Source organism: Rana temporaria, chromosome 1 (genome assembly GCF_905171775.1).
Source record: "Rana temporaria chromosome 1, aRanTem1.1, whole genome shotgun sequence".
NCBI classification, from domain to species: domain Eukaryota; kingdom Metazoa; phylum Chordata; class Amphibia; order Anura; family Ranidae; genus Rana; species Rana temporaria.
Window position 1 is genome coordinate 38,381,760 of NC_053489.1, and position 18,626 is coordinate 38,400,385.

The window sequence follows — 18,626 nt, forward strand, 5'->3', positions numbered from 1 at the left end:
TAAGTCCGCAGTCACGGAGCTATACGTTGCTTTGCGCCATTTTGCCGACGTATATAGACGTTGGCCCGTTGGCAAGTGGTTAATATATACACAGTGCTACACCTTTTTACCTACATCACTGTTCAATATTCGTCATATTGTAGTGTAGCTGCTTTAGTTTTAATTTTATTCAGTTAGCACAATATTCACCCCTTTTTTTTCTTGTTAAAAAAAAAAAAAATATATATATATATAACTGGGAGGAAGTTGGACATACAAATGTGTATAAGATTGTTTCACACAGTAATGCCTACCGTGTTTCCCCGAAAATAAGACACCGTCTTATATTTTTCCCTCAAAAAATCACACTATGGCTTATTTTCGGGGGGTGTCTTATATGTCGAATTGTGGTGCCATTTCACGGGCAAATGTTTGAATATCAGCCCTGCGCACAACCAAAGCCTTTGCTCTCCTGTCAGCAACCCATTCACTAATCATGTCTTCCAGCTCAGAAAATAAAGGTTGCCTACCTGAACCACACTTGCGCTTCTTGGAATTTCCTCTGTCCACCTGTAGACTGAGAGTGGAGCACAGTGGAGCTGGGGTGATCTCTTTGGGCTCAGTAGCAGCTTTTCCCCCTATCCCCTGGTGTTTGTGTGGGGTGAGAGAGGTGGTACAGAGCTTCTCCTCACTTCTTTACAGCTCTGAGCTCCGCACCAGTACAGTACTACCGTATCACGTGTTGTTTACCGCTCCGCGCCGCATACGACACGCCCATTGCTACGTCTTATTTTCGGGGGATTCGACACGCCATCGCTACGTCTTATTTTCGGAGGGGTGTCTTATATTTCGATCTTGCGTCGAAATCCCGCTACGGCTTATTTTCGGAGTACGTCTTATTTTCGGGGAAACACGGTAGTACAAAGAGAAAAAATACCGCACTTAAACCCTAAAAATAACTAACTTAGCTGCAACACGACAGTGTCCTACAAACACAAAAACAAGTAAAGAAAAAAGAAATGTTGCGCTATTAATGTAGGTTAAACTAAACAATCAGTTGATATCAGAGAAGAAAATTGATGAAAATTACAATGAGATTGCAAAGACCCCAAGTTTAAAGGGGAATAAAACACATGATTGGAAATAAAGTCTTAGTATCAATCAAAATGGTTGCAAGCAAGTTCTTCAATGTTGGATATAAATTCATATGTTGAAATCATATGTGGTGACCAACACCACTAAATAAAAGGATGGAGGCTTACCGGATGGCAAGCAATGAAAAGCTTGCGGCTGCAAACCCCAGCCAGGGCCTTTTGATGATCCTCGCAGGGGGATGACAGGGGATGGATGTTGAGGCTTCCCAAACACAGAACCACAGGATTGCAGCGTGTCACACAAAAAAAACTTAATGGTGAAGTACAGCAGGACCAGCGCATAAAAGATATTCGTGACTCAAGGGACCACCACCACCAAAACACCCTATGAATGGGAGGCTTACCAGAGCATGAAGCAGTATGAGCATGTGGCTAAACCCCTAGCCAGGGCCTTTAGAATCCCAAGCGATGGTGATATATCTTAAGGGTCCTCTTTTTAGGCCGATATACCGTATTTTTCGGACCATAAGACGCACCTGATCATAAAAGACGCACCCTATGGTCGGGGCTGTCTTCAGGGAAGGCTTAGCAACAAGGCTACGATTGGTTAGACGCTGATACGCTGTGTCATCCCTACGTCAGCTTTTCATTGCTTGCCATCCGGTAAGCCTCCATCCTTTTATTTAGTGGTGTTGGTCACCACATATGATTTCAACATATGAATTTATATCCAACATTGAAGAACTTGCTTGCAACCATTTTGATTGATACTAAGACTTTATTTCCAATCATGTGTTTTATTCCCCTTTAAACTTGGGGTCTTTGCAATCTCATTGTAATTTTCATCAATTTTCTTCTCTGATATCAACTGATTGTTTAGTTTAACCTACATTAATAATGCCTAGTACACACAATGAGAAAATCGGACACAAAATACCTTTCGGAGTGATCGTTCGATAATCTGAACGTCAGTACACTACTGAGAGCTGATCACGACCGTTCATGCAAAGATATCCAAAGGGACAAGCACAAAAAATCCATCTGGCATATCGGATGGCAGTCGGGTGTAAACAGTAAGGTGGCTGCTATCCAGACAGATGGGGAACCGATCCCCCCCCTCTCTTTCTGTTTTTAGCAGATGGGTCAGTTTACATCCAGCCCTCCCTCCTGCGTCTGTGTCCGCTCTACACAAGCAGAGCGGACACAGACAAGCCATCCGCCTGATCAGTGGGGATCAGCGGACAGCTGAGCAGGCAGATTCCTGGCAAAAGTCTGCCTTATGACCCCCCACGCCTGCCAAGAGATGCTTGAGAGAGAGAGAGGGGATATGATTTAAATTTACAAATACTGTACTGGTGACCCCTTCCAAACTTTCCGTGGAAGGGAGTTTGACAAGACATGTGGCCACTCATTAGAATTGGAAGAATTAAAATAAACCTAAAACGACGTAGAGGGTCCTTTACGTACCGTATTTATCGGGGTATTGCGCGCTCCGGCGTATAGCGCGCACCCCTAATGTAGACCCGAAATCCTGTAAAAAAAAACATTTTACTACTTACAGTTTTGGTGTCTTGCCCCCGGCGTCCATCGGCGGCCTCGTCCGGTCCGGCGTCCGTCTGCGGCCTCGGTGGTGTCCTCCCGGCTACTCCCGCGCTGTCTCCGTGTCGAATCCCCGCTTCCCACACTCAGTTTGAACGCCTCCGTCGACATATACCGAGCGCAGTACACTCGGGTATATTCGGCCACGCTCGGCTTCTCACGCATAAACGTCACAGAGCATAACTACGAGCGAAGCCGAGCCTGGCCGAATGTACCCGAGTGTACTGCGCTCGGTATATGTCGGCTCAGGCATTCAAACTGAGCGCGGGAAGCGGGTATCGACGTATATCACGCACCTACTATTTTTTTCCCCTTATTTTAAGGGGGGAAAAAGTGCGCGGTATACGCTGATACGGTAGTTTAGAACTTATCGTTTTATCTCTGGAGTTAATCCCCTTTTTAATACATGCCAGTATTCTGTTTGCGTTGTTGGCAGCAGCTTGGCATTGCATGCCATTGCTGAGCCCATAATCTACTAGGACCTCCAGGTCCTTTTCCATCCTAGATTCCCCCGGAGCCCCCCCAGTGTATAGATTGCATTCATATGTTTGCCACCCAAATGCATTATTTTACATTTTTCTTCATTGAGCCTCATTTGCCATGTAGTTGCCCACCCCATTCATTTGTTCAGATCTTCTTGCAAGGTTTTCACATCCTGCGGAGAAGTTATTACCCTGCTTGGCTTAGTATCGTCCACAAATACAGAGGTTTCACTGCTTACCCCATCCTCCAGGTCGTTTATGAATAAATTAAATAGTAATAGTAATTAATGTCAAACGGTAACAAACCTCGTACTATACAGTATCGTAATTCAGAGATGGTCATTGTGCTCATATTCTAATTAAAGGGGTTATAAACCCTTTACAGCCACTTTATGCTACAGGTAAACCTATAATAAGGCTCACCTGTAGCTACCCAGGATTTTCCTAAACCTGCATGTTTTAGGAGATATGCCCTGTCGATGTCATCGGCACATGCACGTTGGTGCAAACTGAAGCAATGACACTTATGTGCCGTTGCGTCAGTCAGCGTGCCGTTACCGGCGGCTCCTGTGCGCATTCGTGGGAGTAACGTCATTGCGGCTCTGGCCAATCACAGCGCCGGAGCTGCGATGCCTGGAAGTAAGCCCGGGATAGATGTCGCCGGTCGGAGGGGGAGAAGAGGACGGCTGTGGGGGCTTCGTTCTAAGGTAAGTAATTCATAATGAGCTAGTAATGGATGACTAGTAATGAATGCTATGCATACTAGCTCATTATGCCTTTTTTTTGTAGTTTTTTTTTTTTTTTTATTTCAATAAATTTTTATTGAGATTTTCAATAGGGTTACAGTAAATTCATAGCAATACAAATAACAAAAGCCCCTAGAGGCAGTTCATACCATTATGTGGTTATAGCAGAAAAATACAAAGAAAACCATAACAATCAATTCCGGGGGGATAAATCAGATAATAGGACAGTCTAAAAAGCAGTCCAGTAAGGGTACAGAAGAGAATTAACAAACTTGTAGTATCAATACCCTATATTGAAGGGACCGGACCCAAGGGTGATCCGGGACCAAACCCTCGACACCCCACTTGGGAACCAGCTTTTTTTAACCAGGGTTTACAACAACTTTAAAGTGATATTAAAGGCAAAAAAAAGAAAGTCATACCTGCTCAATGCAGTGGTTTTTCACAGAGCAGCCCAGATCCTCCTCTTCTTTGGTCCCCTGCTGGTGCTCCTGGCCCCTCCTGCCGAGTGCCTCCAGAGCAAGCGACTTTTAATGGGGGCCCGAGCCGCTGCTCTGCGTGTCCATTCAAACATGGAGCTGTGGCTCACCCCCCCCCCCCCTTTATTGGCTGTCTTGCTGTGACTGACGGCAATGGGAGCCAATGAGGAGGGACAGACCCAGGAGAGCCAAGGCTCTTGTGTACATTGTTGGATCGAGAGGGAGCTCAGGTAAGTATTGGGGGGGCTGCTGCATAAAGTGCATGAAGGTAAAAAAAGGCTTTAGCCTCCATGCCCACTAGTGTGTGTGTTTTTTTTTTTTTTTTTTTTTTTTTTTTTTTTAAAGCTCCTGGAAGCTAAATTGTTATCCTATGTATCCATACAACTTCAGCGCTCTAACCTGAAATATATGCAGCTTATTTAACCTATCAGAAAAGGTAGAGGGGCTGTAAGAGTTAGGCTGCATTCACACCTTAGCGCAGCGGTTTGTACCACGACAAATTGCAGTGTTTTTTACCGCGATTTGCCGCGTCAAAACGCAGCGTTTTTTACCGCGGTTTTCGCTGGAGGGGTGATTTACACATTGTCGGCTATGCCGAACGCCGAAGCCGCCTGAAAAAAAAGGGTCAGGGACTTGTTTTGAGCTTCAGGTGTACGGCGTTTCGGTGTGGAGATGTGAAACATCTCCATAGAAAACAATGTTAAATCACCCCTCCAGCGTATTTCAGGCTGCAATAGCGTCGGGCTTCAGGCGTTAAAACGCCTAGGTGTGAATGGAGCCTTAGAGTTGGTGATTAGTGTGAGTAGGGAGTCAGTAGTGTCTCGGGTCTCCATTTTCCGGAGCTCAGGTCGTTCGCATAACAAAAGAAAGCAAATCAGACAATTCATTGTTGGGCATTACATAGACTTTATTCATTTGTAGCTTTCACAAGCACAGTGGCCTCTATGCATGGAACAGCAAGTAGAACGTTTGTCTAGAAATACTTGTGTGTTGTAAATTAAACTAAATAAAAACCCCCACAACTTTTCTCTCGTAGTCTTACCACCTGTATTAGTGCCGCGCCACACGGAGATCTTAACAGAACTTCCTCCTCTCGATGACTACCAACATTCCATTCCGGAAAACACTAATTTCCCAGCAGGCATCGAGCCGCAGAGCAACTATATACCAGGTAAGAACAAAACCACCAACCCTTTGCTCAGTGTATTTTTTTTCTTATTTCTTTTTTTTTTAATTCTCCCTCGACCACAATGGGAAAATCCTCTGTCACAGGATAGCCTTTTCTCTTACTTCCTTTTGGGTCTGCAGTACAGGAAGTGTAGATGAATCTACCCATTGTGAACACAGACAGCCATAAGACCTGACAGAGGTTCTCGCCTTTCCCCACCTCAAAGAACTAAGGCCTAGATTCACGTACGGCCGATCTACGTTGCGCGGGCGTAGCGTATTTACACTATGCCTCCGCAACTTAGAGAGGCAAGTGCTGTATTCACAAAGCACTTGCCTCCTAAGTTACGGCGGCGTAGCGTAAATGGGCCAGTGTAAACTCGCGTAATTCAAAGTAGGCTGTAGGGGGCGTGTTGTATTTAAATGAGGCTTGACCCCATGTAGATGCATGGCCGAACGAACGGCACATGCGCGCGCATGCTCGGTATCACGTCGTATTTACGCCCAAAGATACGTCGGCTCAATGCCTGTGACGTGAACGTAATTTACGCACAGCCCTATTCGCGTACGACTTACGCAAACAACGTAAAAAGATACGCTTGTTCTGACGTCCATACTTTGCATGGGCTGCGCCACCTAGAGACCAGCTTTATCTTTACGCCGGTGTATGTCTTGCGTAAACGGCGTAACTAATTGCGACGGGCGTACGTACGTTCGTGAATCGGCGTATCTTGCTCATTTACATATTCGACGCGGAAATCAAGGAAGCGCCACCTACCGGCCAGCGTAATTATTGCAACCCAAGATACGACGGCGTAGGAGACTTACGCCGCTCGTATCTTGGCTAAATCTATGCGTAACTGATTCTATGAATCAGGCGCATAGATACGACGGCGGCCATTCGGACTTACGACGGCGTATCTGGAGATACGCCGCCGCAAGTCTTTGTGAATCTGGGCCTAACAGATCTATTAAAGGCCCCAGGAGAAAAAGGGGATTACTCAAAAAAGTAGCCAATGGTCGGACTTTTTATAGGCAAGACAAACAGAAATAGCAAAAAATATTTTTATTACAAAAAATAAACATATTAACAGAACAACACAGTGTTCAAAAATATAAAAACCATACAAGATATTAAAGGGGTTGTAAAGGAAATTGTTTTCGCTATTCTTTATTTAGGGACCAGTCACACGTATGCAACTTGTAATGCGACTTTGGCTTGAGAGGTCGCAGCCCATTGTTTGCAATGGCACTCATTCAGATCGGTGTGACTTAGAGGAGTTCCGCCGGAAAAAAATAAATTAAATGTCAGCAGCTACAAATACTGCAGCTGCTGACTTTTAATATTAGGACACTTACCTGTCCAGGGCGCCCGCAATGTCAGCACCCAAAGCGGATCTGTCCCTCGTCTCTCGGGCGCTGCCGCCTCCATCTTCGGTAAGGGAACCGGGAAGTAAATCCACAAGGCCTGGTTCCTTACTGCGCATGCATGAGTCGCGCTGTGCAAGCTCACTGGTCCCTGCTTTGTTCTGGAACCTGTGTGTCTGTCTCCTACTGTCAAATGACGGAGTAGCGGTGCGGCTCTCATTCTGCAGGGTTATTTATGAAAGCATTTTTCTTACAGAGCTGCTCTGTTGACCTGGGATTGGCATCCATGGACGTCCTCCCAGAACCGTGCTCTGGGGCCTTCATCCGGCTCACTCTGTGACCAAGTTTTCTCCTGCGGGCACAGCTGATCACAGCCTTCAGGAAAAGGACCAATCGCAGCTGATCACATGTAAACACACTTGCTGGTTATCGGCATTCATTTCTTCATGCGATGTAGCGCGAGGAGAGCCAGTAACCAGCAAGTGTCACAGGGGACATTTACACTGATAATCAGGGCACCCCTGATTATCAGTGCAGCCTCAACAGTGCCTATCAGTGCAGGAGAAAAATGTACTTAGGCAGGCAGGCCATACAAGGGTCGAATTTCAAAAGAATTTTAGATTCCCAGCTACGAAAATTATTTTCTGTAGCAACAGGAGATGAAATTGAAGGCTTGATCGGTCGAATTTCAAAATCAATGGTGGCACCATCGGATCACAAAACACACACATTTTCTGATTTAAATTCTTTAGAAATTCTACCAATGTATGGCTAGCCTTCTTTTCTTTTTTTTTTACGAAAATAAACGTAAAAAAAGGGCAAACATTTTGAAAAACAAACTTTTAAAAAAACAAAAACGTAAAAACCCCAGTGGTGGTTAAATACCACAAAAAAAAGTTCCATTTGTGTGAAAACAATGCTAATAAACATCATTTGGGTACAGTGTTGCATGACCGTGCAATTGTCATTCTTAAGCCTCATTCACACGATCGGATTTTCCGACAAGAAAAGTGATGGTAGGCTGTTGGCGGAAAATCCGTACACTTGTACGCTCCATTGAACAATTCTTATTTTCCACGGACAAATGTTGGATGGTAGGCTTTAGAATGTCCCGCGAACAACGGGCTGTTGTCTGATTTTCCAATCGTGTCAAAGTACAAACACGCATGCTTGGAAGCAATGCTCACCATAACACAGCATTAGCAGAAGTTGCCCAAAGGGTGGCGCTAAAGAGCTGAAAAACCATGTGGTTTCGTGTTGGTTGGCCAAAAATTGTGTGCCGTTTGTATGCAGTACAAGTTCCTGGCCAACGTCCTTCTGACAAAAGTCCTACGGTTTGTCCGTGGAAAATCTGATCGTGTGTACCAGGCTAAAGTGTGATATACTTTAAAATTGGCCTGGGCAGGAAGGGGGGTGAAAGTGCCCTGTATTGGAGTGGTTAAAGTGCAAAAAGATGCCCAGCAGAATGTGCAGCTGACCTCTGTTCAGGATACAATGACATTATTTATTTATTTATTTATTTATTTTTTTGTAGAAACTCCACCTCCCGGGTACATTAGTGAAGATGGAGAAACTAGCGATCAGCAACTTAACCAAAGCATGGACACAGGTACGAGATGCTGAATTTCTCTTGTAAAAACGTATACATTTCTTTTTATTACAAAATGTCAATCTGCAAAGTTTGATCAAAGTCATCCTTGCTTTAGATTTTCCTCTGCTGTATTATAAAGCAGTTGAAAAAGAAAGGACCATGCCGATAATCTGTGTGTATATATAGTGGAACCTTGGATTACGAGCATAATCCGTTCCAGGAGAATGCTCGTAATCCAAAGTACTCGCATATCAAAGCGAGTTTCCCCATAGAAGTCAATGGAAAAAAAAAAAAATTTGTTCCGCATTGGCATGCAATACCGCATGTGGCCAGAGGTGGGGGGGCGCCAGAGAGCCTCGGAAACGCACGGAAAGGCCCGAGGACAGCTCGGCTGACCTCGGAAAGTCTCGAACTGAGTTTTTCCAAAACGGCGCCCATTTGGCTCTGACGAACCCCCCCCACCTCAGGCCAAGCGCGGTACTGCACACCGATGTGGCTTGAATCCTGCTCGTATTGCGAGACAACACTTGCAAAAAGAGTCAGAAGTTTTAAAAATACAGCGCTCGTATTGCAAAACGCTCGTTGTCCGTGTTACTCACAATTCAAGGTTCCGCTGTGTATTTAATATATACATGCATACAGTGGAACCTTGGTTTTGAGTAGCATGGTTAACGAACGTTTTGAATAACGAGCAACTTTTTTTTTTTTTTCTTTTAAATCCTGGCTCGGTTTTTGAGTGTTGTCTCGCAAAACAAGCAGAATTCAAGCTAATGGGGTGTGCAGTACCACATTTGGTCTGAGGTTCGGGGGCGCCAGTAACACTCGAACGGTTCGGAGCTGTTTGGAAATAATCTGTTCCCGAGGGTTTCCAAAATCAGCTGAGCTGTCCCCGAGTATTTCTGAGGCTCTCCGGCGCCCCTTTCCCCCACCTCTGGCCACATGCGGTATTGCATGCTATAGAAGTCAATGTGGAAAGAATTATCTTCGTTCCCATTGACTTCTATGGGGAAACTCGCTTTGATATGTGAGTGCTTTGGATTACAAGCATTCTCCTGGAACGGATTATGCTCGTAATCCGAGGTTCCACATCGCTCTTTCTCGCTCGCTCTTTCTCGCTCGCTCTTTCTCGCTCTTTTTTTTTTTTTTTCTCTCGCTCTTTCTTTTTTTTTTTTTTTTTTTCTCTCGCTCTTTCTTTTTTTTTTTTTTTTTTTCTCTCGCTCTTTCTTTTTTTTTTTTTTTTTTCCTCTCGCTCTTTCTCCTTTTTTTTTTTTTTTTCTCTCGCTCCCTTTTTTTTTTTTTTTTTCTCTCTCTCTTTCTTTTTTTTTTTTTTTTTCTCTCGCTCTCTCTCATTTATAGATAGATATCTATATCTCTTATCTCCCGATAGATGGATATAGAGATAGCTATATCTATCTAAAATGATATAATATTACATTTATTTTCTAATCATTAGGCCTCTGGTAATCTTACCTTAGTGGGCATTAAAAAAGCCCTCCTAGCCAACCATATGCATTAAAATGGAGTTTGTGATTTGCATGCCTATGGGGGGTACACTGGTTGGGAAAGGGCCATGCACAGCCAGGAAAACCACGCTGCAAAGATATTGGAAGCCCTGTGATTGAGGATACTATGCGCTAGTAGCAAAACACTAAGCATAGGAGAGAGCCTGAAGGGTAAAAGTGTTCTCTAATCCCTTTTTAAAGGGGGTTGTATGCCTGAAGAAAAACAAACCTGTAACGCAAGGGCATAATGAGCTAGTATGCACTGCATACTAGCTCATTATGAAATACTTGCCTTAGACCGAAGTCTCGGTAATGCCTACCGGTCACTGCCGAGGGTGCTGTGAGTGGCCGGAGGCGCGATGATTTCACTTCCATGCTGGAGTCCTCTTTCCAGCAAGGAGCTCTGATTTTGCACCGCTGCCATCAGCGGCTGCTCTCCTAAACCATATAGGTTTAGGAGATATTCATTTTACCTAGAGGTAAGCTTTACTACTTACCTCTCCTATGTGAAAACGGGGTATACAACCACTTTAGGCTGGGTTCACACCAGGCCGGTGCGAATTCCAGCTCCGTTTTCCCTGCGAAGAGAAAAATCAGTTGTTCAGCGTTTCACGTCAGTTTTTGATCAGGTCAGGATTTTTTCCTGTTCACAACGGAACACTTCTGCGAATCAGATGCGTGCCCATAGAAGATAATGGACCTGAATTTGCACCTGAGCCGCACCGCACCGCCTAGAAAACGCACACATTTTTTGGGCAAAGCATCGCAGATATGTGAACCAGCTTCATTCAAATAAATGTATTTTAAAATGTCATGCAAATTGGATGCGGTGTAAGATAAATCATTTAGCTCGTTATTCGTTTGATCACTTTCCTCAGTGCTAGTTTGTAGATTCTCCAATTAGTAATTGCTGCCGATTTAGGTCGGGTGAACATTTTGTTGCCAGATTAACCCCTGTAAGGTCCGCCGTAGCACAGTTTTGCTGCTAGATGGCGGCACCTCTGCGCCGGATCATGTGTATACTCATGATCTGACTCTTCTGGGTAGGGGGCGTGCATGTGTGTTGCCGGTGGCTCGCTCTCGCTGTGTTTACACACAACCGGAGCCGAATCTACGTGTACCGCAAACTGAGAAATACAGGCAGATCCTTATCCATCATGCCGTACCAACGGGGTTCGATTAGCCCCAAATTTATTCTGCAGCAGGACAACGACCCCAAACATACAGCCAACGTCATTAACCACTTAAGACCCGGACCTTTATGCAGGTAAAGGACCTGGCCAGACCCGGACCTTTAGGCAGCTAAAGGACCCGGCCAGGTTTTGCGATTCGGCACTGCGTCGCTTTAACTGACAGTTGTGCGATGTGGCTCCCAAACAAAATTGGCGTCCTTTTTTTCCCACAAATAGAGCTTTCTTTTGGTGGTATTTGATCACCTCTGCGTTTTTTATTTTTTTTGCGCTATAAACAAAAATAGAGCGACAATTTAGAAAAAAATGCAATATTTTTTACTTTTTGCTATAGTAAATATCCCCAAATTATATATATATATATATATATATATATATATATATATATATATATATATATATAAAAATTCCTCAGTTTAGGCCAATGCGTATTCTTCTACCTATTTTTGGTAAAAAAAATCGCAATAAGCGTTTATCGGTTGGTTTGCGCAAAATTTATAGCGTTTACAAAATAGGGGATAGTTTTATTGCATTTTTATTAATTTTTTTTTTTACTACTAATGGCAGTGATCAGCGATTTTTTTTTTTTTTTTTTCGTGACTGCGACATTATGGCGGACACTTCGGACAATTAACACATTTTTGGGACCATTGTCATTTTCACAGCAAAAAATGCATTTAAAATGCATTGTTTACTGTGAAAATGAAAATGGCAGTTTGGGAGTTAACCACAAGGGGGCGCTGAAGGGGTCATGTGTGACCTAATATGTGTTTCTAACTGTAGGGGGTGTGGCTGTACGTGTGATGTCATCGATTGTGTATCCCTATAAAAGGGAACACACGATCGATGACGGCGCCACAGTGAAGAACGGGGAAGCTGTGTTTACACACGGCTCTCCTCATTCTTCAGCTTCGCGGGACTCCAGCGGCGTTTGGGTCCCGGTCATGGAGCTTCGGACCGGGTTGCGGGCGTGTGCCCGCGACCCACAGCTGGGCACTTAAAGAGGACGTACCTGTACGTGGATGTGCCCAGCCGTGCCATTCTGCCGACGTAAATGTACAGGAGGCGGTCCTTAAGCGGTTAATAAGAATGATCTTCAGTGTAAAGAACAAGAAGTCCTGGAAGTGATGGTTTGGCCCCCCCACAGAGCCCTGATCTCAACCTGGTGCAGTATGTCTGGGATTATATGAAAACAGAAGGATTTAAGGCAGCTGACATCCACAGAAGATCTGTGATTTAGTTCTCCAAGATGTTTGGGAGAACCTACCTGCCGAGTTCCTTTAAAAACTGTATGCAAGTGTACCTAGAAGAACTGATGGCGTTTTGAAGGCAAAGGATGGTCACACCAGATTTGATTTTGATTTCTCTTCTGTTCATTTACTTTCCATTTTTTTTTAATTGGGGGATAAAAATTAAAATAGCACTTCTATTTCTGGAAGCATTCTTCATTTACAGCATTTTATTCACACCTGCCTAAAACTTTTGCACAGTACTGTACATAATTGGCATGTGCTATGAATCTTGTATTCTAGATCCAGATGTTAATAATTGTATTGTCTATACAGGGTCACCAGCCGAGCTTTCTCCTAGTACACTTTCTCCTGTCAATCACAGCTTGGGTAAGTAACGCATGCCATGTTTTCCATAATTCTTTCTGCATTACATACAATCTTGTTATCCCAGTTTGGAAGTTCTGATCCAGTAACTTGTAATTGGCCCTAAATCACATACATAAAAGCTGACCACTGTAAGCAGTCCTGTCAGTATTTATATGCTTTGTCCCCAAACCTGTAACAGCCACTTTTCTGGACAGATTAGTGGCAAAAAAAGTGATAAAAACATTAAAGCCTCGTACACACGATCCAATGTTACGATAATAATTGTCTGATGGACGTGTTTCGGATAATCCGTGTGTATGCTCCCATCAGACAATTGTTGGCGGAATTAACGACAACAAATGTTGGCTGTTCATGCTCAACAACTGTCTGGTGACAATCTGTTACGCAGGATTATCTGATCGTGTGCGCACAAATCCGTCCAACTAAAATCCGAAGTACAAACACGTATGCTCCGAACCAATGTTAAACATTAAAGCGGTGGTTCCACAGCAGATCATTTTTTATTTCTTTTTTTTGGCTGCATTCAATGTGTTTGTAGGTCACCAATTAGTACTCGCGTGTTTGGTGACTTCAAACCTCCCCAGTCTGTTTTCCGGCAAAAGATGAACCTTTAAAATCAGCTCTTCCAAGTTTCCATTTTGCTTGTGGGCATTGTGAAGCCCACCAGCACTGACTTCCTGGAAGCTGTGGACGGTGTTCTGCTGAAAAAGGCACCCCAGGTGGATAAGGACCTCTCCCCCCCCCCCCCCCTGTACTGAGCAGGCGCGTCACAAACCTCAACGGAGTTTCCGAAAGTAGTCGAACATGTAGAGCTGCACTAGGAGCCGTGTAGAACTGACTCGCAGCTCTACATGTTCGGCTACTTTCGGAAACTCCGTTGAGGTTCGTGACGCGCCTGCGCAGTACGGGGGGGGGAGCTGTTCCTTATCCGCCGGGGGTACCTTTTTCGGAAGGACATGACACATCTGGGTGAACTCCCATATTATATTGCGCCTCAGGCTAGAAATGCCTACTCCCGCGGGAGTACCCCGGAAGCCGAATCTGAACCAGGCAAAACACACGGTATGTGCAACATAATTAAAAAAAAAAAAAAAAAATGGCTGCTGTACATTTTATTAGTGCAAGGTGTGTGTGCTCCAATATAGATGTTATTTTGGGTGAACCTCTACTTTAGGACATTAGCAGAAGTTGCCCAGAGGGTGGCGCTAAAGAGCAGAAAAAAACACATTTAGGTTTTGTTGGCTGAAAATGTTGTGCCGTCTGTATGCAGAACAAGTTCAGGGCCAACACCCTTCGGACAAAAATCCACGGATTTGTGTGATGGAAGTCCGATCCTGTGTACGAGGCTTTAGAGGGGAATCCGGGAAGAAAAACTGCTATTGACAGACTGTATCCTACATGTCTTATTTTTTGCCCATAGTTGCACTTTATGGTCCATTTTAATATTACAGAATAGCTAGTGCCTCTGCCGGGTTACAATGGCCTGTATTCCCTATGCTGAGCGTATTCTGGAGCTAATATACACTATATTACCAAAAGTATTGGGACACCTGCCTTTATACTCACATGAACTTCTATGGCGTCTTAGTCTGTAGGGTTCATTGAGATTTCCCACCCTTTGCAGCTATTGGACCTCTTTCACACTGAGGCAGTTTTCAGGCGTTTTAGCGCTAGAAATAGCGCCTGAATACTGCCTCCCATGCCGCCTGAGTGCCTTTACACTGTGGCGGTGCGCTTGCGGGATGTTAGAAAAAAGTCCTGCAAGCGACCTCTTTAAGGCGGTTTGGGAACGCTGTGTACACCGCTCCTAAAACGCCCCTGCCCATTGCAGTGAATGCGCAGCTCTTCAGAAGTGCTGCAACATGGGTGGTTTTTAACCCCTTTTGGATTAAAGCGCCCCGATAGCGTCTGAAAATAGCCGCTAAAACAGCGGTAACGTGCCGTTAAAACGAGCAGCGCTTTACCGCTAACGCACAGGAGGCCCCAATGTGAAAGAGCTCGAACAGCTTCAACTCCCCTGGGAAGGCTGTCCACAAGGTTTAGGAGTGTGTCTATGGGAATGTTTGACCATTCTTCCAGAAGAGCATTTGTGAGGTCAGGCACTGATGTGAATGAGAAGGCCTGGCTCACAGTCTCCACTCTAATTCATCCCAAAGGTGTTCTGTCGGATTGAGGTCAGGACTCTGTGTGGACCAATCAAGTTCCTCCACTCCAAACTCGCTCATCCATGTCTTTATGGACCTTGCTGTGTGCGCTGGTGGGCAGTCATATTGGAACAGGAGGGGCCGTCCCCAAACTGTTCTCACAAAGTTGGGCGCATGAAATTGTCCAAAATGTCTTGGTATGCCGACGCCTTAAAGGCCCGTACACACAATCGTATATTCCGACAACAGTTGTGTGATGGAAGGATTTTATCGCATAGTCCTACCGTAAAAATGGTCAAACATTCCCATAGACACACTCCTAAACCTTGTGGACAGACTTCACAGAAGAGCTGAAACTGTAAAGCAGGGATCCTCAAACTACGGCCCTCCAGCTGTTGCGGAACTACAAATCCCACGAGGCATTGTAAAACTCTGACATTCACAGACATGACTAGGCATGATGGGAATTGTAGTTCCTGAACACCTGGAGGGCCGTAGTTTGAAGACCCATGCTGTAAAGGGTGGGCCAACTCAATTTGAACCCTACAGACTAAGACTGGGATGCCATTAAAGTTCATGTGCGTATAAAGGCAGGTGTCCCAATACTTTTGGTAATATAGTGTCTGTGTGATGTAACTCCTATGGTTTCCTCCTCCTCTGGTGGTGCTTGAAGTAGTTTCCTCCTCTTTCTTATCGTCATAATACCTCTATCATTGTGTCTCCTCCACAGATTTGCAGCCTGTTACTTATTCTGAGCCGGCCTTCTGGTGTTCAATAGCTTACTACGAGTTGAACCAGCGAGTGGGAGAAACGTTCCACGCGTCGCAGCCTTCACTCACAGTCGATGGTTTCACGGACCCGTCAAATTCTGAGAGATTCTGCTTGGGTTTACTGTCTAATGTCAACCGCAATGCCACAGTGGAAATGACCAGACGCCATATAGGTATTCTCTCGCCCCATGAACCATTCTGTCACTGTGTATACAGCTGATGAAAGCTGCGCACATAGACCATTGCATTTTACTTGTGCACAATGCCATGGGTGCTCAACCTGTGGCCCTCCAGCTGTTGTGGAACTACAAGTCCCATCATGCTTGTTGGTGTCCGCCTTGCAGTGCCTCATGGGACTTGTAGTTCCGCCACAGCTGAGGGCCACAGGTTGAGCACTAGGTGGACAAAAAACATAATTGAGCCACCTATCTTAATAGGTCAGTAGTAACTGCATAGAATTGGCCTTCGCTTAAAGAGATCTTGTGACCAGACGTAAATGTATATTAAACACTTGCAGTAGAAGTATATGATGTGTGCTCACATATTTGTCAATCTGTTCTTGAAAAGGATTATTTTTTTTTTAAGTAACCAGAACCAAACTTTTCTAGTGTTCGATATTTCCCTGAAGTGTGGGATCTCTATCTGTGCTGAACCCAGCTGCCGCCCCTTCCCCTCACTCCTTCCATGTCGCTGCAGTGTGTGCACCCTTCCTTCTCACTCTCCTGTCACTGCAGTGTGTGCACCCTTCCATCTCACTCTCCTGTCACTGCAGTGTGTGCACCCTTCCATCTCACTCTCCTGTCACTGCAGTGTGTGCACCCTTCCATCTCACTCTCCTGTCACTGCAGTGTGTGCACCCTTCCTTCTCACTCTCCTGTCACTGCAGTGTGTGCACCCTTCCTTCTCACTCTCCTGTCACTGCAGTGTGTGCACCCTTCCATCTCACTCTCCTGTCACTGCAGTGTGTGCACCCTTCCTTCTCACTCTCCTGTCACTGCAGTGTGTGCACCCTTCCTTCTCACTCTCCTGTCACTGCAGTGTGTGCACCCTTCCATCTCACTCTCCTGTCACTGCAGTGTGTGCACCCTTCCTTCTCACTCTCCTGTCACTGCAGTGTGTGCCCCCTTCCTGCTCGCTCTCCTGTCACTGCAGTGTGTGCACCCTTCCTGCTCACTCTCCTGTCACTGCAGTGTGTGCCCCCTTCCTTCTCACTCTCCTGTCACTGCAGTGTGTGCCCCCTTCCTTCTCACTCTCCTGTCACTGCAGTGGGTGCACCCTTCCTTTTCACTCTCCTGTCACTGCAGTGTGTGCACCCTTCCTTCTCACTCTCCTGTCACTGCAGTGTGTGCACCCTTCCTTCTCACTCTCCTGTCACTGCAGTGTGTGCACCCTTCCTTCTCACTCTCCTGTCACTGCAGTGTGTGCACCCTTCCTGCTCACTCTCCTGTCACTGCAGTGTGTGCACCCTTCCTTCTCACTCTCCTGTCACTGCAGTGGGTGCACCCTTCCTTCTCACTCTCCTGTCACTGCAGTGTGTGCACCCTTCCTGCTCACTCTCCTGTCACTGCAGTGTGTGCACCCTTCCTTCTCACTCTCCTGTCACTGCAGTGTGTGCACCCTTCCTGCTCACTCTCCTGTCACTGCAGTGTGTGCCCCCTTCCTTCTCACTCTCCTGTCGCTGCAGTGTGTGCACCCTTCCTTCTCACTCTCCTGTCGCTGCAGTGTGTGCACCCTTCCTTCTCACTCTCCTGTCGCTGCAGTGTGTGCACCCTTCCTGCTCACTCTCCTGTCACTGCAGTGTGTGCCCCCATTACTTCTCACTCTCCTGTCACTGCAGTGTGTGTCCCCATTACTTCTCACTCTCCTTTCACTGCAGTGTGTTCACCCTTCCTTCTCACTCTCCTGTCACTGCAGTGTGTGCACCCTTCCTTCTCACTCTCCTGTCACTGCAGTGTGTGCACCCTTCCTTCTCACTCTCCTGTCACTGCAGTGTATGCACCCTTCCTTCTCACTCTCCTGTCACTGCAGTGGGTGCACCCTTCCTGCTCGCTCTCCTGTCACTGCAGTGGGTGCCCCCTTTTTTAGTCTCCTGTGCTGTCACTGCAGTGTGTGCACCCTTCCTGCACAGTCTCCTGTGCTGTCACTGCAATGATTTGGGAGCATGAGGGGAGCGGCAGCTGGGGACAGCACAGAGAGGTAATCAACACTCCAGAAAATGTCAGAACCCTAGAAAGCATTTGTCGGGTATAGGGAAAATAGGTTGCCATAAAGAACATATTGGCCAACATGTCAGTACAGATCATACATTACCACTTCATGGTTTTAAAGGATATGTTTATGGTTACAGGGTCTCATTAAATTAATAAAAAAAGTAAACTTGTTAATAGCGTGTTGTCATTTAGCATAGGTTTTGCAGAGCTTTTTAAAACATTTTTTTTTTAAAGAGCACAGCAGTAGCTTTTTTTTTTTTCTTTCATTTTCCTTTCTCCTTAACCTAAAACTAAAGTACAAAAATTGTGTTGTGTTCATGCAGGAAGAGGAGTCCGGTTGTATTACATTGGGGGAGAAGTGTTTGCAGAGTGCCTCAGTGATAGTGCTATTTTTGTCCAGAGTCCAAACTGTAATCAGCGGTATGGATGGCATCCAGCGACCGTGTGTAAGATTCCTCCAGGTGAGCTTTATCCTGCTCATATTTTTTTATGTCCTAGGATACTCCATTAACATTCTCTAAAGTATTGCTTGATCATGTTAGAAACAATCCCTGTATTATACCTCAACATGATTCTTCCAGCCAAGGATGCAAATGTCCTCTTAAGAAATCGCAGCTGACAGCTTGTACGTTTTTAGGCTCTCGATCACTGACAGCTGAAGTCCTCAACGAGAGTGGTTCCCAATA

At 45.4% G+C, this 18,626-nt stretch overlaps 1 protein-coding gene across 2 annotated transcripts in view; it reads left to right on the plus strand.

The window, feature by feature from the left end:
* SMAD2 (SMAD family member 2) overlaps positions 1 to 18,626 on the plus strand; it is a 125,838-nt gene that overhangs the window by 95,382 nt on the left and 11,830 nt on the right. For both annotated transcript variants that reach the window (XM_040336628.1, XM_040336622.1), the window contains 5 exons: positions 5,416 to 5,550; positions 8,449 to 8,523; positions 12,763 to 12,816; positions 15,691 to 15,903; positions 18,264 to 18,401. In XM_040336628.1, coding sequence (XP_040192562.1) covers positions 5,416 to 5,550; positions 8,449 to 8,523; positions 12,763 to 12,816; positions 15,691 to 15,903; positions 18,264 to 18,401 — 615 coding nt within the window. The remainder of the gene's footprint in view (positions 1 to 5,415; positions 5,551 to 8,448; positions 8,524 to 12,762; positions 12,817 to 15,690; positions 15,904 to 18,263; positions 18,402 to 18,626) is intronic.